Source organism: Phycodurus eques, chromosome 19 (assembly GCF_024500275.1).
Source record: "Phycodurus eques isolate BA_2022a chromosome 19, UOR_Pequ_1.1, whole genome shotgun sequence".
Lineage (NCBI taxonomy): Eukaryota > Metazoa > Chordata > Actinopteri > Syngnathiformes > Syngnathidae > Phycodurus > Phycodurus eques.
Genome location: NC_084543.1, coordinates 8076472 through 8099967, shown reverse-complemented (window position 1 = coordinate 8099967; position 23496 = coordinate 8076472). Strand labels below are relative to the sequence as shown.

Genomic DNA, 23496 nt, shown 5'->3' with positions numbered 1-23496 from the left:
AAAGTGGCAATGGAAACTGAGGATTATTATTTTAGCAGGGTCAGATTTGTTTTTTTATATGGCCTTTGCTTCTTCAAAATTGTCCGCTAAGAATGAATTTACTTTTCATGTAGTCTCACCTTTCCCAGATTACTGTGCACTGCTGAGTCTCTCCTCGTTGCATCCTTGCAATTCCTGTTATCTTCTATTAGAGCTCCATGGTTCACCCGACCGTCCCCAAAACTGCAGCCCGTTGAAGAGGCCGCCCAGCTGGGAAGACAAGCTCTTCGAGACCCGTGGTGACCTGGATGTTCACTTTTACAGTTGGCCAGGCAGTGCTTCCTGTGGGCCTTTCTCTGGTCAGCGATGGCCAATTTTCCTGAGTGTGACGACGACGACAACAACAATGTTAAATATCAACCATAAAGGAAAATCAAGATAAATGCGCATTGAGATCTCACCTGGAGGTCCTGGTTTCTTAGTACTGTTTTTCTGGTTTGAGTGCAGCCGAGAGGACTGCGCAGAAAAAGGGTCGGTACAGTTTGAAGGGGCTTCTTTGGAAGATGAGCTAATCCTGATGTCATTGGCTCCCTCATCGCTGTTGCAGCTGCAGTCCTCCTCGTCCTCTGAGGAAGCACAACATCAATAGGATCAGTCACATAAGGTTTGAATGATCTGAATGCAAACACCATTAACTACGTCCGGGGACTTGCTTGACAGAATGTATCGACAACAGACTTTCAATATTCCTCTAGCGTTGATGCGTGCGTTGAAAACCTTACACATTACTAAGTAGGCTCAGTGGCCACAACATTATGAGTTGTAAAAAAACATTTATTTAGATCAAAACAGTTTTGATTACCAATGCTAGAATGTCGTTTTATCATATGTTCATTATCGTGTGTTTTTTTGCACCGGTGAAGAACTGTTCTGCACAAATATTTGTTAGCTTTTTATCTCCACAAGAGAAGCAAAATATCAGAAGCACCTCTCAGTATGATATAGTGTAGGTCTACACCATTGTAACCTCATATCCAAATAGAGCATTGATTTGATTTTCCATGGAAAATGTGAAATGTACAGCGCCATGAAAATTGTTTTTGGGGTGCAGAATAACTAATAACTTTTTGCCAACCAAACTTGAGACTCAGCTCTCTTATTGAATCTCATTAGATTGTGTAGGTGTACCTAATGTTGCATACTGCCAGTATGGAAGCACCAACAGGGTGTTAAAAGTGGAACAACTTTCGGGATGGTTAGATCGTAATAGTTGGCGGGTTGCAGTGTGGTGACGGGAAGCCAATTTGGACATGCACGCACGTTCACATATGCCGAACTTGATTTACACAGGTGCGCACTCACTTCTGATAGCTATTGGCAACTGCGTGTCACCGACTGCAAGGGTCGTGTCGGGTGTCGGCACATCACCGACACACTTGTCACTTACGCAGCCGTCGTCAACACTTCGCCTCCGCCACACACACACACACTCACTCGCGCAGCAACTACATGTCAATGTCAACAAAAGGCCACAAGGTCAGCCCATTTCTTCCCTGCAGTTTTGTATTTTAGATCGTAAAATGTAGGGGGAAAAAATGCTCCACGAGAGGAATCATTGTGTCCCCTCAGCTCACGGGAACCAAAAAGGGAATCCACTCTAAGCCGCTGGGGCGAAGAAGAGCGACGAGGACATGGGTGTGACATTCTGTACAGGGCAGGAGCGAGCTCCTGTTACTGTTCCGTGTTGGGGGGCCTCGGCGTGGGGGGGCAGGAGGGGGTTACATGTGGGAGCGTCGTCGCATGCCTGCGGCAAGTCGTTAACGGTTTTAATGCTGTGTCAGTAGAGCCAGGAAGTGAGAAGGGGCCACTAAATGACGGGAGACGTTTCACTCGCAGATGCGCCACGTGCAAAACGAATACTCGCTCTCGCACACAGACACGCACATGTGCCGGTATGGCACAATGTCTGCTGATCATCTCTGAGCTGTAATCCAACTCTTTACATAAAACTATAGGTACTAAAGAAAACAACAGCTTTGTAAAACCAGTTCATGTCTTTATATTCTCAATTAATTTGTATACAATACAGTGCCATTTTTCTTTATTAAAACACATAACAAAAAATGTCGATGACACGTTATTGTGGAAACACACCAGAACACCGTCAGAGTAAAGTTTTCATCAGAAATGTTTAACATAAAAATCTGTGATAAGTGAATGGCGCAATTAAGTGGAACTAGGAAATCGGTTTACAAACACATTTATTAAGTAAATATTGCTTGGGTTTACTAACTGTGCTTTCTGACATCCACGCAGAACGCTCACCTGCGCTTTCTCTCACACAGCTTGAACGTTATTTGCTCCGGCGTTATGCATTTCTGGGATGTTTGATTTTTTTTGTATGGCTCCCAGGAAAGTGAAACATGCGAGTGTCTGTGCTATTAAGAAACCTCGGAATGTGTACGCAGCGTCTGCTGAGCTCTCGCTGGTTAGGTAAGCCCTGCGCAGGAGCGCTCCAAAACACTCTCAGCATTGAAAGGCACAAATCACAGAAATTTACGACATCGTGTGACTTTGGGCTTAAATAAATTTTATAATACCAGCTTATTTACTTTTTCTTTTAATATGTTTTTTATATTTATACTTTACAATACAGTGGTAATTTTCTTTTTTTTTTTAAACATGCAACAAACTTCTTTTTTTTTTTTTTTGGGGTGGGTAGGGCTGAAACAGATTTCCATTCATTTCAATGAGAAAAGTCGATTTGAGTTACAAGCATGGTCACGGAATGAATAAAAACCAAAAGTCAAAGCACAAGTGGATACGTTTTTCAAACGTTGGCAGTACAATTGAAGATGATGCATTGAGAGAACTCACCATGTCCTGAACTCTCGCTGACTTCCTGCTTCTCAGAGGCACGGTTTGAGCTCGGAGCTCTGTTTAGGTCGGAGCTCACCAACGCCTTCGGTTTCCGACCCCTCTTTCTCTTCACGGTCTGACTGGCCCCCCATTCCTGTTGTGGGTCTTGACAGAACAGCAGCAGCAGAAAGTTAGCTTCTCTGGTGGAAAACCATTATCTGGATGCACGTGGATGTAGTCCACACCTGCTCCTGCGTGTCCACAGTGACTCTTGGGCCCTTCTTCTGGCCCAGCGGCCACTCTGCAGTGCAGCATGCCCGCTGACGGTGCGGCACGCTGGGCTGCGTCCTTCTGCTTCAGCTGGCATACCCGCTTCGCCAGCCCGGAACTCAGGGCGCTGGGTCGACCTCTGTGTTTACAGCCCGCTTTTAACTGTAGAAGCAACACACCGGCTTATTATTGAGTCAACAATGAGAGACAAGCGCACTATCTTCTTAAACATGTCGTGAGCAACTGTGCTGTACACTATGATGCGCACGCTCTACAACATCCCTACAATTACCCTGTGTATCCACCTTTTGCTATTAATACAACAGAGTACTAGCTTTGTGTTCTACGAGACACTGAGCAAATTTGTTGGTAATTTGAGACTATATCATCATTTTGTATACACAATATACTTTTTGTCACATTTTAGTTTGTAAACTATATGCCGTGGCTCAATAAAGGTTCGGAAACACTGCTTTAGGGAGCCTATTTGTAATATCCTGGGATTGCTATGAATATATGATATTTTTTTTTTTTGTTGCATTAACAGACATTTTCTGAGGTAACTGCCACGTTTAGTTGACGAATATCCGTCCACTAATCGAAATTTAGCAGCAGAAAGTGGACGTCTCTGTCGGTGGGACTGACCTGTGTGGCGCTGAGGCTGCTGAAGTCATGCTTCTTTCTGACTCGCTCTTCATCCTGCAAATTAACACCAGCCCTGCAAAACACATCAGAGGGAAGATATAGAGGAAAGCTGTCATAAAAAATAAAAACATAAAAAAATACAAAATTTAAAAATTAAAGAATCAGTTGCGACTGTACACCCTTCATTCCCGTCATTGTTACGTTATCCACTCTCCGCTTCCCCTCATTCGACCTTGTCTCATAACTTCGGTGAGGCAAAATATTCTACTGAATCACCACATTAAAAGGGTGATTCTGAAGATGTGTGTGTGTGTGTGTGAGGGGGGGGGGCGTGGGGGGTTGGTAGAGGAGGGAACGGGCGAGATGAAGCAGTCTCCAGGGAGTCTGTCCGTTGACCGGAGCTTCGGGGCTCGATCAATAAACACTAACATCTATTGAACACTACACCACCGTCCCTCCGCCCCCACACCCCCACCCACCCGCCTCTCTCGCTGTGTCCTTCCTTCATTGTATGCGTGCTCTTTCTCACACACACACATACATACACAGTGTTAGCAGCTGGTGTCTGAGGCATGGGAATCTTATATTCCCACAGAGGGAAGCATTGGCCCTCAGCATCAAGTGAGCCCAGTTATGAGAATTTTTAATGCTGCAGCACACAAGTGTTTGGAAAGCAGTTTGTGCACAAAGCTTGACGTCAGCCCTTATCAACAACTTTTGGCATGAAGTGTAACGCTGACAAACAGAACTTAAGGGGGGGGGGGGGGGGGGTTTGCACCCCAGGTCTTCCCCTGACACGCTTTTGATATTGATAGCAGGGCTTCTCAAACTTTTTGCGGTCTCGGGACCCCTTACAGAGACCCCCTCATAGTCCTAACACCAATTAAACGTAACTACCATGTACACTGCTTAATGCCATGGAATTGTTTAAGTTTCAACCTAAATATTCATGATTTTGTTTGTTTCATTTATTACATAAAAAAACAAAAGCAGACATGTTTACATGAAAAAAAATCAAATGAAAAGGAGCAGAGAGACAAATAAATCAAATATAAAAAACATTTTATTTCACATTCAAATGTCCCTTTTAGCCTCTCCAGTCAAATAAATCCAGTCTTATACATGACTTTTAAGCTAGGTCACATTTCTTAATTAACCATTTCATAATTATTTAATACCGTTGATTGAATTGGCTTTTTAAATCTATTAATTCAGCTTAACTCATTTGTTTCTTTGTTTAGGTTGTTCCATAACGTTAAGCCTTTTCACTACCACGGCTACCATGTCCATCACTTTGATGCTAAATCTTACTATTTTAAAGACTTCTGTACCACTCAAACTGTAGCTGCTTAATTTTTTGGGGAATATTTATTGGTAATATAGTTTTATTAGCCTTGTATATATGTAATATTTTAGTATTAACTATATCATTGAATTTTAATACGTTAAATTGAATAAATAATGGGTTCAACGGATCTTTATGGCGACTCTTAATAATGATTTCAAAACTATATACAGTATATTCAGTCACAATATTTAAGGACTCATTAGAATGTTTTGTCGCATGCCCTTTAAATTTTGTCCACGTTGCCGCGTGCAAACCCAAGGTTGCTATTCACTCCTGCTCTCATCGCTTCGCCATCATGGTGCTCTCCCAGTAAGAGGAAAACATAAACAAGTTGCTTATTAATCACAAAAGAAACGGTGTTCAGGCACGCAGCAGCCAGCTTTAGAAATTAAACTCTTCTTGTCTGTGTGTGTTTGTCTGTGTGTCCATATGTATGTGTGTGTGTGTAAGAATTGCGTAGGGATGTGTGAGTAAAGCCTTTCATTGGCATTCCCATTAGCGTTTCTAATAATGGCAACCGTGACAAACCTTGAGTTTCTCTAATCATTTTATCCAGGCGAGGGGTGAACATGCCAACAGAGGTTGGGCGGCATGAGAAAACACATTCATCATTAAGCGTGGCGAAAAACTGAGGGTGTGTTTGAAGCGCGTGTGTGTTGTGTGTGTGCATAAATGTGTGTTAGTGCGAAAACGCGAGTGCCAAGTAATGTGTGGCGGTGTGCTGTGGTAGGCGCGGCTGGTGTCGAGTCGTTTATCACTGTAATAATTGTACATCGGGACTTTGCCCAGCTATATTAATGCATGCTAATGGTTCACAGGGAAGCAGCACATAATCAATGCGAGTGATAGATATGATTAAAAGTGATTAATGATGATTAATGAAGGGCCTCCTTGCCATCATCAGTACGGTTCTTTCAAAAATCCTGCCTAGCGTAAAGAGTGCACCCCCGTTTATCGCGGGGGGATACATTCCACAACCACCAGCAATGAGTGAAAATCAGCGCTATAGAGAGAACATATAAAAAAAAAAAAGTTTAATAGTTTTATCCCTTCACGCGCTTGAAGCACACTTGTTAAACACATTGTAACCATATTTGAACAAAAATTGCAAGCATAAAAATGTACAGAAAATACGAGATTAGAAATATTAGATTTGTGCCTTTAAGAGGCGGGGCCTAGTGGGGGGCATGTGATGTTGGTGAGTCCGCTGGTGAGTGTCTCAGCGTGAGCTGTGGATGACAGCAGCACCTTTGTGATGTTTGAGTTTTACTGTTCTCCCTGCGTTCAGGAAACAGCTGAGAAGCGAATCGGTGACTGTGGCTCTCCTTTCCCACATGCTAGGGCATCACAATCAGTACGCAATGAAACCGGGACCGGGCCGTGCTGCGGATAGCAAAAATCTGCGAGTAATTGACGCCTATAGATGCCACAAAAGGACTTCAGCATACAGTAATGCCCCGGACGTACAATTTTAAAGCGATACGAGCTGTCGGGGCTGATTGTTTTTGCCGAGACTTGTGAGGAAAAGTTGAGATATGTGCGCTGTAAAGTGGCCGTTTGGCAGAGAGTGAACAATTCTTCTTCTTCTTCAAAAAAAAAAAAAAAAAGGCTCCAAGCTGTTAATTGCCACTCCCACTTGAAGTTTACTGTCAAACCAAACATAAAACAAAGAATTAAAGGTGTTTGCAAAACAACCAAATAGCTTTGCCTTGGAAAAGTCTGGTTAGCTTAATGCTAACAAACAATGCAAAACACCATTATCATGCTAACGGTTAGCCTCAAGATGCAGTTTTAGAGTCCTTTAAGCAACACATATTTGAACACAAACAGCGGCGCAAGACATGCTGAGATAATACAACAATACTCACTGGCATATATTCTTTATCCTCCACAAAAAATGACTACGTGGGCTTATGGAGGAGCGACTGTTTCGATATATATCCTTATGTGATCCTTATGTACATGGTTTTATTATACTACCTCTATGTGGCCAAGGCACACACACCAGAAGAAGCAGGAGAATTGAAGATAAAAATGTGTATAAAGCTGTTTAACTCTTTACTTTTGATTTAAGTATTGTCATTATTGTATGTAGGCGGCACGGTGGACGACTGGTTAGAGCGTCTGCCTCACAGTTCTGAGGACCGGGGTTTAATCCCCGGCCCCGCCTGTGTGGAGTTTGCATGTTCTCCCCGTGCCTGCGTGGGTTTTCTCCGGGCACTCCGGTTTCCTACGACATCCCAAAAACATGCGTGGTAGGTTGATTGACAACTCTAAATTGCCCGTAGGTGTGAATGTGAGTGCTAATGGTTGTTTGTTTGTATGTGCCCTGCGATTGGCTGGCGACCAGTTCAGGGTGTACCCCGCCTCCTACCCGATGATAGCTGGGATAGGCTCCGACACGCCCGCGACCCTAGTGAGAAGCGGCTCAGAAAATGGATAGATGGATGATTGTATGTTTTTATAAAGTAACGATCATTTGGGGAAAAAAAGTGATATAGTAGTGGTGTGGACGGAGAACCGCAATTTAGCGGGGAACACTAACTCCCAAAGAGTGAGTCTGTCTGTGTGCGCGCCTGCGCGCAAGCAGCTCCTTCCAGCGCCCAATCAAGCAAATCACCAGCTTTCGGAGCATTTTAAATGCATTCATTTGAAGTAGGAGAACTTCTTGAAAAATCAACCGTGCCTTTCACTAAAAACACAAACACAAATCAGGCCAAATGAGCCAGAGCTCGCCAATCAGGCTGATTGTGCGGGCGCCACGTCGCAGGACCTCACCGGAGTCTTTTGGAGGAGTCTGGAGCCTGCACGGACTTGCGCTTACGGGGCCGACCTGGCCCCCTGCGGGCAGGGCTGCGAGACGTCTCCTCTTTCCTGCAGACGGGAAGGGAAGAGATGAGAGATTCAACTCAGAATTCGGGACAACCACAGAGGGAACTTGTGCTGGCTGCAGGTCAAATTGTGTTCAGGTACGAGCAGGGAGAGGGCATCGCGGATCAGGAGGAGGCAGAATGACAGCAGTATTGTGGATGTCGATATGCACAGCAGTGCAATGGTGTGTGTGTGTGTGTGTGTGTGCTTACTGGTGGTCGTGTTTCCTCTGAAGCTTGGCCAATTCTCTCTGTTTCTCTTTGTAGCGGCGCTGTAGCTCAGCCAGCTGGACACGCATGGCCAGCTCTTCCCCTCCCATCGTCTCCATGGAGCCTTTCACCGGACACACCTGACACACACACAAACACACACACAGCAAGGGAATTTTAATGCTGAACACAAACTGAGCTCAACAGTCAGGTGGAGAGTGCAAGTCGCCAGTTTGTGTCGCGCATAGGCCAATGATGGCGACGACAGACTGTGATGTATCCAAAAGCTCAGTTCAATCCCTGTAATAATGACTTCTAATTTACTTACAAATGTACTTTAACAAGCAAATGTAGTACGTGATGACTTGTTTATGTCTTAGTCCTTTACTTCCCCATCAGTAGTCCATCCATTTCTATCCCTAGTAAGTGGAGTAAGTTTTTCTACTTATTTCAAGTAAAGAATAGCTTGAAACAAGTGAAAATTGTCTAAAAACAAGTTACTTTTTACGTGATGAGTTATTGTAATGGGTTTTGACGAGCAATAAGATACATATTTTGAGATGTTTAGTTTTTGCAGTGTATAATTTACATACAAGGGACTGATATAAGTAAGGAGCCAAGTTTCGAACCCTAAACCCCAGAACTGTGAGGCAGACACGCAAAACACACTCGGGCAAAACCTCACCGGCTCATGACGAGGTGTCCAGCTGCACTTCCTGCGCAAATTCAGCCTTTCCCGAATTTGACATTGTTGCTCGGCGCCATCGTGAGGAGCCCCTCCCCCCATCTCCAAGGCCCGGGCGGCCGCCAGCGTTGCCAGACTGCGCAGGTCGAAGGTCAGCATGCGCTCACCTGCGGAGAGACGGATGGTGGGGGTTGGGGGGTTCAGATTGATACATCGCTTTAGAGACATGACGGCTGACGGCGTTACACAACATGTTGCGCGCGGCGAGCTGATTTATTTTGCGAGTGACGAAGCCGTGCCTTCAAGAGTGGTGCTGTTTATGATATTAGCTGTGTAGTTTATTTGATGTATACTGCTGTTCCTACCTAATCGCGCACACAAACAACACGTGCGCGCACGCTCGTGTCGGGGGGGAGATGTAGAGAGCAATCACTACATCTGTCAATGTCATTAGCTCTGTCATTGTCACAGTGCCAGTAGATGAAACAGAATATTCATGAGACTGTCCACACAAACACACACCTACATAAATGAAATACACACATGTGCAAGTACAGCAGTTTTGCTGAGCCGCGTAGATGTGCGAAGTGCCTGAGATTGCAGAGGACTGGAGAGCAGCAGACGTGAGGGAGGGGGAGGAGAACGGAGGGAGGGGGAAGCAATAAGAGGTAAAGTGTTTATTGAGCTATCTATTTATTCTCCCACATCTCCTCATTATGGACATGGACAGAAGCCAATTTAGCCTTTGGAGGAGTGAAGAGTGGAGCATCACAGCTTCCTCTATTGGGGTGTGTGAATAAGATAGAGTAGAGACTAACAAAGCTACTTATGTGTACAGCCAATGTTTTTTTTTTTGTTTTTGTTTTTTTAAATAGTAAATGTTTTGTTCAAACATTCAGTCAATGCAATTGTGTGGTGGTGGTGTTTGTCCGCCAAGATATTTCTTCTTATCAGGTAGTTTTGTGGGAGAGCGTTTCTACTTGCTTCAAGAATTTCTTTACTTAAAAATCTAAAAAGGTATTTTCACGGGTTATTGGTTATTTATTACTGGTTATGAGTAAGTATAGCGTGAAATAAGAAAGGGGGTGATCAATTCAAGCATGTTTTCCTACATATTGGTTAAATCACTCATAACATTTATTTTGCCACAAAAGCCCTTCATTTTGCAAGAATTTCAAGTTAGGGAGGATCTAAGGACCTGCAAAGTGATAATAAATATTTCATAAATTTGACACACCGCAAAGAAGAGTATCGTTATCAACCCTGCCAAATTTTAATGATTAAAAAAATTATTTAAAAAGTATAAAGTATAGAAAATGAAGTTTGAAAAATTGCACACACAAAAAAGAAATTGTCGTCCCCACTCTGAAATACTATGGGGCTATTTTTATCTGTCTATTTCTGTCCATTTAATGTGAAACCACGAAAATAAAATAAAATAAATAAATTAATTAAAAATAATAATAATAAAACCACCTTCCTGCTTCATCGAGCGTCTTTCTTATGCCTACAAATCCATACATGTTTGATGTGAAAATATATGCGCTTAATGTGGAATATAGCTCTTTGCCGCATGATTTTTTTTATCTGAGCTCCTACTAATTAATGTATAAACCACTGAGTCTCTTAATAAACACAAAAACAGTGGGGGGAAAAAACATTTGCTCAGTTATCAAAAAAAGTGTTTAATGAGTCAGATTTGAATAAAAAGGAAATATGAAAGAATAGGGGGGGGGGGGAATCCAAACACAAAAGCTCCTGTCTGTGCCCAAATAAAAGAAATGGTGCTAATTTATACAGAGGAGAAGGTATCTTGATTCCACCGCTATCTGTAATTGCGATCTGCAGTGCACGTCTGAGATATTCTTCCGCACCAAGAAGCAGTGTGAATGCATCTGCTCGGAATCGCTTTCATCTCCCAAACATAGTCACGATGACAAAAATTGCCATCAGCAGTATTAATAACATTCCATGCGGGGAAGCCAGAGCGGGTTTTTTAAATAAATGTGTTGCGATTTGGCCGACGTTTTGCAAGCCGTGACAGGACTTACTGATTTCACACCTTATTATTACACATACATGTAAACAATGCACACTGTATCTATCACAAACATACGTACGAGAGTGATTTCTGATTTTCACATGTATTAATTCTCTCAACACGACGCAGGATTTACGGACACGATTACAATGGTTTAACAATTGAGGAAAAAAAAGTGATGAGAGTAAAATAAAAAATAAAGAGTGAAGCAGAGAGGCAGGAAGCAGCCTAGTGGGGAGACACAGAGTCTGATGGAAGAGAGCAGGGATTCATCTGGGATTACTTAACAGCTTATACACACACACACGCGTACACACAAGAGCTCACAGACGCACACGCGCTGGCATAAATAAAAACACTTTCTCAAGAGGGACAAGAGGAAAATAGGAGCGCTTACAGGAGAAGTGTTTAAAAGGAAAAGGGTCTAATTAGCAAAGCAAGACGCCAGAGCCTGGGGGACATGGTGTGTGCGTGATAACGTGTGTGTGTGGGGGGGGGGGGCTCATTTCCAGAGGTGGGTAGAATAGCCACAAATTGTACTCAAGTAAGAGTACTGTTACTTTGGAATAATACGACTCAAGCAAAAGTAAAAGGTAGGCGTCCAAATAATCACTTGAGAGTATGCAGTTACCCACCAGTTACTACGATAACTGGTGGGTAACTTTTTTTAATCAAAGCATGAACATCACCGAGACAAAAAAACTTAAAATGGCATTGTGCAAATTTAGATGTTGCCCAATAATAGCACTTCAACTGGAACTTTGAGTTTAATCTTCATAAAATAAAAAATTAAGGCAATTTCTGCCACAAAAAAAATTCTCAAATTAACTTTGTTTGTGTACACTTATGAAACCTCACAATTACGATCACGTGACTGCTTGACTTCGCTCAATTGGTCAAATGGCCTCAAACATCACCAGTAATTCCGTTGGATTGGTGAAATAGTCATGCGACAGAGCCCAAGGTGGAATTTTCTCTGACAAATCCAAACATTTACATCATGCACGCAATAATAGACTATTAAGAAAAAAGTAGCGAGTGGAATGTAGCATAATGTAATTGAGTAAAAGTACAACTTCTTAACAAAAATACCAAACTAAAAGAAAAAAGTACCTACCGGAAAAGTGTATTTTTTTGTACTTTACTCCGACAAGTACAAGTTATCCCAAAAATCATTCAAATGTAACATTTATGAAATGCAGCTAATTGACCCTTCTCTCACAATTATTATTATTATTCTTTTTTTAAAGGACACATTAAATTAAGATGGACTGGTCACCTTCATCTGGGTTCTCTTTGCTCTCCTGACTCCTCTGCTGGAGCTCCAGCTCAGCCAGTTCTCCCAGGATTTCCATACCGTGGTGGAGCAGAGGGCTGGGAGCCCGGGCTGCGGGAGCAGGTGCGTGCAGGGCATCTCGGGTGGCGCACAGGGTGGCGGCAATGAGAAGCTCCAGGCTCCACATGTAGGCCCCTTGCTGCTGGGCTGCCGCGCTAATGGAGAGTGGGGGAGAGCCATCCGTGGGTGGAGAAGGAGAGTCGGACACTTTCAGCTGCTCTCGACTCTTTTCAATCTGCTTGTCTTCTTCACCGTCAACGACCAATTCTTCATGTTCGTTTGTCTCGTCTTCCGCCACGGTGCAGTCTGTTGGCTCGCACTCCATTTTTTCTCCTCCGAGTTCCTCTTTTCCACATTCCTTCTCAACCTCATTGTCTTTGAATATCTCCGCTTGCTTTAAGGCTTTGCTTGGGGCCGTGGCAGGGCCGTTTGGATCCAGGATAGAAGATGGGGAAGGGCAAGGCAGCAGGCCAGAAGTGGTATTTTCATGCTCCGGAAGAGAGCATCCATCCCCTCGACTTTCCACCTCCTTTTCTTCTGGGGGTCCACTGTGGGATTCCACCACTTCACAGTCTCTCCCCTCTTCCTCTTCCTCCTCCTCTTCCCTCCTGGTCTCATCTTTAGTGAGAGGTGGGATGTGGGGAAGAGGCTGGAGAGACTTTGAGTCAGGCTCCGCCGGCTCCGATTCTTGCGAGGCTTGCTCAGCCAAGCGGGCTTCGGACGGTGAGGGCCCAGCCTTGAAACCCATGGAGAGTGGAGGGAAGGTGTAAACAGGTGGCAAGTCTGGTGGAAAGAAGAGAAAAGTGAATGAAACTTTTCCCACAAAAAGGAAAAACTAGCACATTGAATATAGACAAAGAATCTAAAAAATCTTGAGGGAGAACGGGGGATTTTGTGTCGTTCGTTCATTTTTTTGTTTTAAATGTATGGCCATTCAGTTTTGGCAGACAGAATGACGAATGTGATTAAAGTTGACATAATACACTGACAGCTGGATGCAGATGGAACAGTGTGTGAATGTTACATTATTCTATACTCAAGAGTGTGTGTGTGTGTGTGTGCGTGCGTGCGATTGAGTGTGAGCAGGATATTGATGACATGCTGCCATTTCCCTGTGATTGCGCCACCAGCCCTGTCACCCATGCACTCCTATTATTGATGGTATCCCTCCACCCCCTGACAATGCAGCCAGATGAATGCATATCCTTCCGCCTGTACTTCTCAAGGACCCCTGAAGGGTAAGGAGGGCAGGTCTGTCTCTCTCTCTCTCTCTCTCTCTCTCTCTCTCTCTCTCTCTCTCTCTCTCTCTCTCTCTCTTTCTCTCACACACATGCACACTGAGGGCCCATATGCTATCCCTGAGCTTAAGAGCTGGCCCTCTTTAGCTTGGATAGAAGACTATTGCACACATTCACACATATACCAGGGCTTGGAGAAGACCATAACTTATTTCTTGACTATGCTAAGACATTTTGGACATTGGAAATTTGAGGTGACAGTTTGGCAAAGTAGCATTTCCAAATGTATGTAAGGATGGATTTTGAGCAATAAAAACTTAAAGGCTCTGACTTCAAGCCAATCAAACACCTTTGGGATCCACTAAAACAAAGATCGTGAGAGCAAGTCCCTCTGAAGTTTAATATACACGCATGTCTCAATAGTTTTGTCTAATTAGTCACAGAGGTGGCAAAAGTACTCACACACTGTACTTAAGTAGAAGTACAGATACTTCAGTAAAACTAATCTGGTGAAAGTAGAGGTACTGATTAAACTCCTGTACTTTAGTAAAAGAAAAAAGTAAAGATGTAAATATATTTAAGAACAAAAGTGAAAAGTAAAAAGGAATTTTTACTGTCAATTGTATACAATTGATAATGTGGCACAATGTATAAACAAGCTTTACACACAAACTAGTTCTCATCTTTCAGTAACTTGCATAGTGCTTGTACTGAGAAGAGAAAAAAAGTCACTGGACACAACTTTGCTCCAAGCTAAATTTTGAGGCCGTGAATACCCAGATGTCACAGAGAAAGACAGAAGAGCAAGGAGGGTGAATTCATTTATTTATTTATTTTTAATCCAACTTAATAGCCAGCGTGTGTTCAGGGGCTACATGCTGGCATGGTTGCTTTAGAGCGCCTCGTTGTCGCGGTGTGAAAAAGCCCCACGATGATCTGGTGGTATAAAATCCAGCCCCTCAAGGCTTTAAAAGTGACATGTGTAGCTTCTGTCACCCCCTAGGCTAGAATTCTGTATCACCAACACCAGAGCCGTCTCTTTGATATGACATGGGCAATACCTAGCCCCCGCCTCCCCACCGCGTGATTCTACAATGCTTTGTTTTTAAACAAAAAACAAGTTACACATTGCATGTTTTAAGCAGAGATATTGTTTCAGTTAAAACATGCGGTTATGTATAGACATGAGAAAGTCGCTAGACAAAGTAGCATCCATTTTTCCAGGTTGTAGTAGTGAGTGTAGTTTCAGTGCATTCAGTGCAACGCAATAGCTTGATTTTTCACAATTTTGAAACGTCATTTGATATACTCGGCAATTTCTTTAATCATTCAAAATCGGCAGGGTTGTGTTCTCTGTGGCGTGTCAAATTTAGAAAACAGATTTGTTTTCACGTTACAGCAATTTTCAGTACAGCAACTAAGTACTTGTACTTCTTGTTACTTCCCACCACTGCTATACAGTATAGTCACTTAGTCACCTCTACCCTTTTGCCTTCATACTTTCTCTCACCAACGCTCTCAGCATTTATCAATTAACCATGAACATTCCCACTCACCAGGCTCTAGGGATTGTGGGTAGTCCTGAGGTGGCTGTCCCTCCCCCCTGTCGCTGGTCCTCTCCAGGCCTTTGGGTAGAAGCGATGGCGCAGGGCTGAGTGCCGGCGAGCGAGGGGCCGCCGCTGCCGGGCTAGGGGCGGGGGTCAGAGGATTGGGCGGGTGCGTTCGCCTGGAGGGGGAATGGTAGCAGGGTGACTGACGACTGCTGGGACACAGCCCCGGTGACGGGGCGGATGTCTTTTGTGGGGGAGGCGTGTGCGAGAAGGGTTTGGCCATGTGCGAGGACGTGGTGGAAGAAGAGGATGACGTTGGGGTTCGCGATGCTGAAGGAGCGTCTTCGAACGTAGCGACTTGCTCATCGTGTTTTCGCTGTCAACACAAAAAAATAGAGATCGTAATCATCAAGAATGACTGGCAGAGTTTTCCTCTTGCTTCTGTCACCACCGGGAAAGTTATTATCATAAATGCATTTTACCAAATTTAGTTATTATGTAAATCCTGTTCATTTAAAAAAAATTATCATGGCAGCTGTGCCAGGGGTAAAAAAAAAAACTAACAAAAAAAAAAAAAAAAAAAAAAACAATTGGTGCAATGACTGAAATGACCAAAATTTACATTTATCCACTATATTATTGGTTAGCACATCTGCCTCACAGTTCTGTTGTTTGTTTCTATGTGCCCTGCGATTGGCTGGCGGTGTACCCCGCCTCCCGCCCGAAGATAGCTGGGATATGCTCCAGCAGCCCGCGATCCTGGTGAGGATAAGCGGTATACAAAATGGATGGATGAATGGATGGATATTATTTCTGTGTCCATTTCTTGTTTCTCAGAATTTTCAGGCCATATCTACACAAACATGGGTGCTATTTAAACACACACACACACACACACACACACACATACACATGCACAAAAACAGTTTTTGGACTTTCAAAACCTCACAAATTAATTAAAAGCTTACAGCAAAGAAAATCACTGTGACATCACAGGATTATACCCATTGATTACAGTAGGTTTAAACTTCCATCATTGTCTGTCTTGTCTACCCGTCTGTCTCTGAACCCACCATCAATGTAAAAAGTCTACACACCCCTGTTCAGCTGCCCTTGCAATTGAACAGATTTGGAGAATTTTGATTTTCACATTTTTGCAAAGAAGAGTGGACAAATATTGGTGCATCGAGTAAGTCACACTGACAGACTCCTAAAACTGGGTGCTGTAATATAAGCCAAAGGTTTCGTTTTTCCTCCCCTGTTTGATTGCGAGAAGGCAGGTTTACTAGAGGTCAAAATGTGTTTTGAGGAACAAAAAAAAATAAATAAAATTTATCGCGATTCGCCATCTTTGTTGGTTAGATTTGCCTGGAACGTTTTGAGGTTGCAACTGTTTAGGGATGGGAATTGATAATAATAATAAAAATTAATAATTCCAATTTTGATACTGCTTAATTGCACTGTTTCACAGAATGCATTGCTATAGCTCAAATTACTGTATCACGTTTTTACTGTGTTATAATGCATCTTTAATGTGTTATTTTGTACAGTGTTTAATAGTTCAAGTGGTGTCAATTTTAGCCATCTATAGTTAAATTGGTCTCATTTTAGTCGTGTATTTACTGCTGCTTTTGGTGGCAATCTGGCACCCTTACTCAGAATGGGGAGAGTGATTAGCATATTAATACCACTTGCAGGCCTAGAATTCAACAAATGTCAGCTGGTCCACACGTTGAGAGCGCTGCATAGCGTGCAATGAAGTCATTGTGCCAAATAGCCTTGAAAATTCTGCAAATGATTCCACAGAATCGTTAACTTTAGAAATGGTTCGGCTGAGTCGCAGTTTTCGAAATTCAATTTCTATCCCTTCAACTGGTACAATCCGAGTGGTAAAAAGTCATCTTCCCACTCTTCTGGAATGCAGAATTACTTTAGGGTGTCCATACGTATACAAGCAGGTTATTGTACAGTTTTTTACTTTGCCCCTCAAAAGATGTTTGTTTTAAAATTGAGTTGTACAGGTTATAGGTCAGATTAAAGGTGGAAAAAGTTGGTCTCATTTATTTTACATCACAAAAACCTAGCATTTGAATAGCGGTGTGTAGATGTTTTATATCCTCTATATCTCGTTATACTGTTATACATAGTATTAGGTTAATCGCGCTTACATTTACTTGTTATATCACACCCAGTTTTTTTGGGATACCCTCGACAGCGAACGGAAGATTTACTTGGTAGAAAAGACATAACAGTATACATTTGGGTCTGGCCCTAAAAAAACGTTTTACACAACATCCCCTCTTTTACATCTTTTTTTCATTTAAATATTAGTGGTACCTGTCCCAAGGAATGGCGTTGCAAATGTTCCATGGCCCGTTGCTGTTGCAGTGCGTACAGCTCCTGTTGCCGTAGGAATGAAGAGCGAGAGTAGATGGGGTGATGCTGGAGGTGAGGAGGGGGCCCACGGGCTCCGTAGACAGGAGGCCACGGACCGGATTGCTCTAAAACGTCTGGAAAACAGACAAGGCAGCGGGGCTCGAGCTTGACTTTAAAGCTCGATGTGGCTCCTTTATCAAAATAACGAGGCCATATGGGCAGGGAGCAGCATCAAAGACATAAAAACAAGTGTGTCACAAAGGTGCTCTTTGTTTGTGGTTGGCTGAAGCAATCTTAAAACATACTTCACTCCATTCAACTTTTTACAAACTATTTTAAATTGGGTGTTATTCTGTGCAGCCCCGCCCTGTACTCAAATGAAACTAACACACACATATGCCTCCTTGGCTGCTTTGTCACTGGGAACCTTTGTTCTGTGAGATTAGCCTGAGTGGGCTAATGTTTCCCATGGGAAGGGTTCAGTGGTTGCACTTCCCTTCTCCGCAGGAACTCCCACGGAGAGGAGCAAGGAAGGCGGGAGATAATTCAATTTCACAGCCTGTTTGCAAAGAAGCATTCGAACACACACACACACACACACACACACATATTCTTCCATCTCTAACATGGATAAGATGTAAAACAGAACATTTAACGCTAAGCAATGTCTCATGTTGGTCCAGACATGACGACACAACTAAGTTTAGATGCACACACACACACACACGCGCCAGCCAGAATCCTGTCACGAGAGAGATGAACGTCAGTTAAAATGGTTTGCATAATGCCGGGTCCATGCTGCTGAGGGCAATGGAAATAGCTGCTCCTATTAACGAAGCTATAAAACATGCTCCCACTGACAGAGCGACTTAGTTGAGCATTATATTTTGATTAGCTAATGATACTAAAACTCTGGGAGAGAAACAGGAGCATTTCCGTTAGAGCAAATGGAGAGAAGGAGGGAGACGGGACGTGGTGGACAGAGGGCAGTGAGAACTCGATGTGTACTTTTGTGTGTCTTGGGATATACCAAGGTGATGATGAGGCCCAGGCTCTGTAGGAAGAACCATCAGCGGGGAGCTGGAGTCTTGGGTGAGTGAGCCAAGCACAGGCTGCAGAGGGCTGGGTAAACCTGGGGGGAAGCTGGCACTCATCCCCACGTGGTTCAGACCTGGAACAAAAGGTGCAATAGGGGTCTCAGCATGCAGTCATCCAAACCAATTGGTGAAAAAAGACCCTTCAAATGTTAGTGAAAAGGCAAATTTCAAACAATGACAGGATTTGCTATACAATGAAGCCTCCGTTCATCGCAGAGGTTACGCTCCATACCACACCATTGGGGAAAACCCACGATATAGCGAGACCTTTTTATATATATTTTATATATATATATATATATATATATATATTAAAATATAAAAATATATATATAAAAAATATATATATATTTAAAAATATATAAAAAATATATATATATTTAAAAATATATAAAAAAAAAAAAATATATATATATATATATATATATATATATATATATATATATATATATATAAAAGATTCTTAGTTTAAGCCTCATACTTCAAAGAGGCACCTGTGAGTAGGCAGCGTGTTGCAACATCTCTGCTAAGTTTCACCTTTATTTTTACTTTTCCACCCTTTTTTACCATTTCGTGTTCATTTTACATGATGCTAAACAGTTGTAAACTATTTACAGTGTTTTAGCCGTGACAATTTTCGGCGAAGAGCATCGCCGCTTGTTGTTGTGCATGCCTGTGAATCAGCAGACCGTTTACAACAGATCAGTTCTCTCCTTTATTTGTACATTTCACCCTATTCTTCTTCTTGTGTTGTGCTAAACCGTGTGCACTATTACAACATTTTAGTCGTGATATTGTATTTAGTGGAGAATATCAGCGCTATTGGACTTGCACCGTTTGTCCACGATGCAACACAACAAATTGGAAACAGCACGCTTACTATATGAATGTCCCATCCAGAGGGAGGGACTTCCTGTTCTCTGCATCCAGTGGTGGTGAACCTGGTGAGCATGTGCAGCGGCGTCTGCCCCCAACTGGCTCGCGCCTCCAGGCACCAAGAGGTGAGAGGTCAGGTCACCGTGGCAACTACTTGAAGGGTGGATCCTGGCAAACTCCAGTCGATCCTTGCTGTCCCTTGTTATTCAGAAACAACGTTTATCATTAGCATCATTATCTGTCTTAGTGTCGTCACATTCACAATTATGATCATCATCATCCTTGTGATCTTCATTACCACGAGAACCATTATATTTATCAAGGATGAGTGACAGTGACAGTGGCTACCATCATCATGCATTGGTCTATGAATTCTACTTACCTTTTAAAACCCAACTAGAGCTACAGAATAAGAGTGTGATACTTCAGAGACATTTGTTTTAGTCCCCATAACATAACGGCTCATCTCAGAGAAAAAGGCAGACTTAAGAGGTAGTGTTGCCCTCTGTGTGCGCGTGTGTTGGGGTGGTATAGAAATACTACATCAAAGGATGAGAGCAGTAAATGGAGTGAGTGAGGGGGTCTTTAAAGAAATGGCGAGCCTCAGTCCAAAACACATGGAAAGAGAATGAAAGAACTGCAAAGGGACCAAATAGACGCGACTATGTCTAGACGTCTTCGTTCATGGTTTGGGGTTAGTGAATTAGAAAGTACCTAATGATCAATTCTCTGTCCCTTTCTAGGTGATGATGACTGATCTGATCCTCTGTCATCCTCTTCCTCTCCTCTGCCTCGCGGCCAAGTGGGTACATGGGTCGGGACACCCCTAGAACACAAATGCAGCTCAATGCTTACAACAAACCCCATAGCAAAATGAACCAGATCATTAAAACACACTTTTATTGTTTCTTCGTTTTTTTTTTGTTCCTTTGGATGGTAATTGTGGTGCTTGTGCTATTCTCATGCTCACAGTCTACCAAGGGGTTTGTGTAACAACAAAGCGCTGTTTACAAACTAAACATGTTTGTGCTAAAATTTTATTGCTCGAACTAAGTCCTTAAATTACTGTTCCCAACTTTAACAATTTTAGGCATCCTCCATCTGGGTACCCACCACTCACAAAATGTGCCTTTTCTCAAACAAGGCTCGTCTTTAATACCCTTGGGAACTTCACTGAACTACAACGCTTTGTGGAAATGTGACTTTAAAGAAGGCCTGCAAATGTGATAAAATATGGCATTCATCCAATCTATGTATAATGCAAAATGACATGTTGAGATAGAAGCTGTTCTCAATTTTGATTGCAAGATTCTGGTGTGCTTGAAAATTTGTCTGCAAAGTTATAATTGGCTGGCCTGTTGAGTCCCCAATTAACATCAAACGGACCAAGAAATGGAGGATACACCAACAGCTCATATTTCCTATAACATAGCCCAAAGCCCCAAAATAGCATTAATTGACTTTCAATGCAACGAACATAGACTATGTCTGACCTTTCATGCTGGGCAGCACTCTGCCCTGTCTGCTGTGTCCAGGGGTGTTGTCTGGAGAACGATGGGGGGGCCTAGCCACTGCTACTGCAATACCCACCGGAGGCTGCCTTACCTCCCCCTCTCCTGCCTCCCCAGCCTCCCTCCCGCCTTTTTCGCCCTTCTCTCCCTCGTTAGAGGAGCCTCTGCGAGGAGGGAGCGACTGTTTGGGTGGGTCTTGTAAGGAGCTGTTCTTGCCTCCGCCTCTTTCCCCCTTCTCTGATCTCTCTCCGCCCTGCTTGAGGCAGCCCAAGCCTCCAAAGGGGCTCCGCTGGGGCAGCAGCAAAGGCTGCTGGGAGCTGTAGTTCATTAAGTTCTTCATGGCGTTGCCCTCTCCTCCTGTGTTGTGTGATGAGGGATGGGATAGAGGAGCAGACTGGTTGCTGTCTTTGTTAGAGGTTACGTTCACGAGTCCCCTCATATCACTATTGCTAGCAGATGTATGACGGGAGTCTTTTCTCTGGTCCTCCTGGGGCCCTCTTCGAGCACCCCAAGATGTTGTGACCTGACCGCCATCTCGTCCCTTTTCTTCTGTACCGTGGCTGCTGTGTTGCTGGTGTCGTATCCTGGCAACCTTTTGTCCCTCCCTCTGAACTGCTGAGCCCACCCTTCCATCAGAGTGAGATCCTGATTGAGAGCAGTCCTTAAAAGGTGGAGAGCCATTCTTGGATGCAGACCAGCGTCCAGCCCCAAGGTACGTCCCTTGGGCATCTGGTGGAAGTGAAGGCCGGTAAACATCCGCCACAACCTCCACATCTCGGAGGGATGAGGTTCTTTCCAGGCTGCAGGGTCGCAGCTCGGACTGAGAGCTCGCATTGGAATTATGTTTTTGGAAGTGCTGTTGTTGTTGGCTCCAGTCGGGCAGTTTGTCAGCCTTGCCGTATCCCAGCTGCTGCAAATGTGTTTGGGATTTGTCTTTCTTCTGGCAACTGCTAAGGCGACTGAGGTGATGAGAGGGACTTTCATGAGATCCATCTCCATTCTTGTCCTCTGCCTTTTTACCACCACTTCCTGCTCCACGGCACTCAGGGGCTGCCAGATCTCCCAGCGGTCCCACAGAAGGGACGAATGTTGCACCTAAGACTTTTGCTTCCCTTCTAGACCCTGCAGAAAGTGGATCTTTGGAGGGTACAATGGTAATATGTGCTGGGGGGCAGTAAAACTCCGGATGCGGATGGTGATGTGGGTGAAGCCAGCTTCCTACCACTGCTGAGCCCATGTGCAAGGTATGAGGAGGGGGTGGCGGAGGTGGAGGAGGAGGCATGGAGTAGGAGGGCACAGAGTGCGGTGGTGCCAAGATGGCTGTGGCTGCAGCCGCACCTCTTCTTATACATTCCGAGGGGGAGGTTGAAGAGTCGCTGATCCTCATCTCCCCATTTATGGGTTCTTTATAGCAACGCCTACTGCCTCCAGCAGGAGTTCTCCCTGCTCCACCCCCAATACAGCTGCTTAATGTGCTCCCTTTTTCACTGGAGCCAGTCTCCGTACCAGAAACACTAGACAGTTTACAGGCACTCATATGTTTCCCTCCCTGACTGTCACTGTTGTCTCTGTGCTCCTTGTGACGCTCCAAAGGGTGTCTGGAATCCTCCTCCCTGCTTTGGGTTGTGAGGTGAAGCAGGGGAGCATGGGAGGGATGCGGGTAGGCTTTATGATGGAAGCTTGATGGAGTGGCAGCGGGGCTGGTCTGGTGAGGATGATGAAGCTGGTGTTTGTCTTTATTTTCCTGGTGGCGCTCCTTACTGCTAGATCTTTCTTTCTCCTTTGACAAGGACGCAACAATTTTCTCGCCCGTGTCCCTGGTGCTCTTGACACCTCCTCCTGCGCTGTCCGTCCCTCGGCTGCAGGAGCCGAGCGGGTGGCCAGAAGCGGTTCTGGTGAGTGGTGGAAGGCTGTGATTGGTGGAGAGCAGAGAAGGCTGGGTTGGAAGGCCTCTCAGGTAGAAGTGATCTAGGAGAAGAGATGACATAGCTTGAATCATTACAGTCGACGGATGAATGGAAACTGATGCAAAATTCAAGCACAGTGGTATCTGATTTACGAGTGCCAAAATTTATGTTTCAAGTTATGAGTCATCTCTTGATTGTTTTTTTTTTGCTTTCTGTTGTGACCCAAAATTTGCGTTGCCGTTTAAGTGAAGCGAAAAGAACAGGCCAAACTGTCAAACATCCTAATACAAAATGAGAATACATGCTGTCAGCCACAATTCACACCCAGACGCTCACACACAGACTAACTGGCCAACCTGACTCCTAACGTCACTCACTGGGCCACACCCCTGAAAGGCACACATCCAACACATGAATACAGTGGACCCCCGCTTATTTGCAGTTTGGCAGTGTGTACATTAATCACACTTTATTAACCCAGTTTATTTCTTTACATTCTCTGTTATTTTTAAATGTTTTTATACGACAGGGCGTACTGTGCTATTTCTTCATTAAAAACAAAACAATGTGGTGGTTTTGGGGGGGATGGAACGGCTTAATGGCATTTCAATTCATTTCAACGGGGGAAATTACGATTGATTTGAGTTATGAGCTTGGTCGCAGAGCACATTAAACTTGTAAGACAAGGTACCATTGTA

The 23496-nt window shown here is 43.8% G+C and overlaps 1 protein-coding gene across 4 annotated transcripts in view; it reads right to left on the bottom strand.

Moving 5' to 3' along the window:
- The window catches only part of bahcc1b (BAH domain and coiled-coil containing 1b), an 80844-nt gene that overhangs the window by 17654 nt on the left and 39694 nt on the right, over window positions 1-23496 (bottom strand). For 3 of the 4 annotated variants that reach the window (XM_061705841.1, XM_061705840.1, XM_061705843.1), the window contains exons 5-19: window positions 20874-22859; window positions 20095-20206; window positions 19385-19578; window positions 18438-18578; window positions 17369-17541; window positions 15038-15407; window positions 12187-13026; window positions 8867-9033; window positions 8185-8321; window positions 7880-7975; window positions 3754-3826; window positions 3084-3270; window positions 2857-3003; window positions 441-605; window positions 120-358 (exon numbers count right to left, since the gene is read on the bottom strand). In XM_061705841.1, the coding sequence (XP_061561825.1) occupies window positions 120-358; window positions 441-605; window positions 2857-3003; window positions 3084-3270; window positions 3754-3826; window positions 7880-7975; window positions 8185-8321; window positions 8867-9033; window positions 12187-13026; window positions 15038-15407; window positions 17369-17541; window positions 18438-18578; window positions 19385-19578; window positions 20095-20206; window positions 20874-22859 (5027 nt within the window). The remainder of the gene's footprint in view (window positions 1-119; window positions 359-440; window positions 606-2856; window positions 3004-3083; window positions 3271-3753; window positions 3827-7879; window positions 7976-8184; window positions 8322-8866; window positions 9034-12186; window positions 13027-15037; window positions 15408-17368; window positions 17542-18437; window positions 18579-19384; window positions 19579-20094; window positions 20207-20873; window positions 22860-23496) is intronic. The other variant, XM_061705842.1, reaches the window with a different exon arrangement.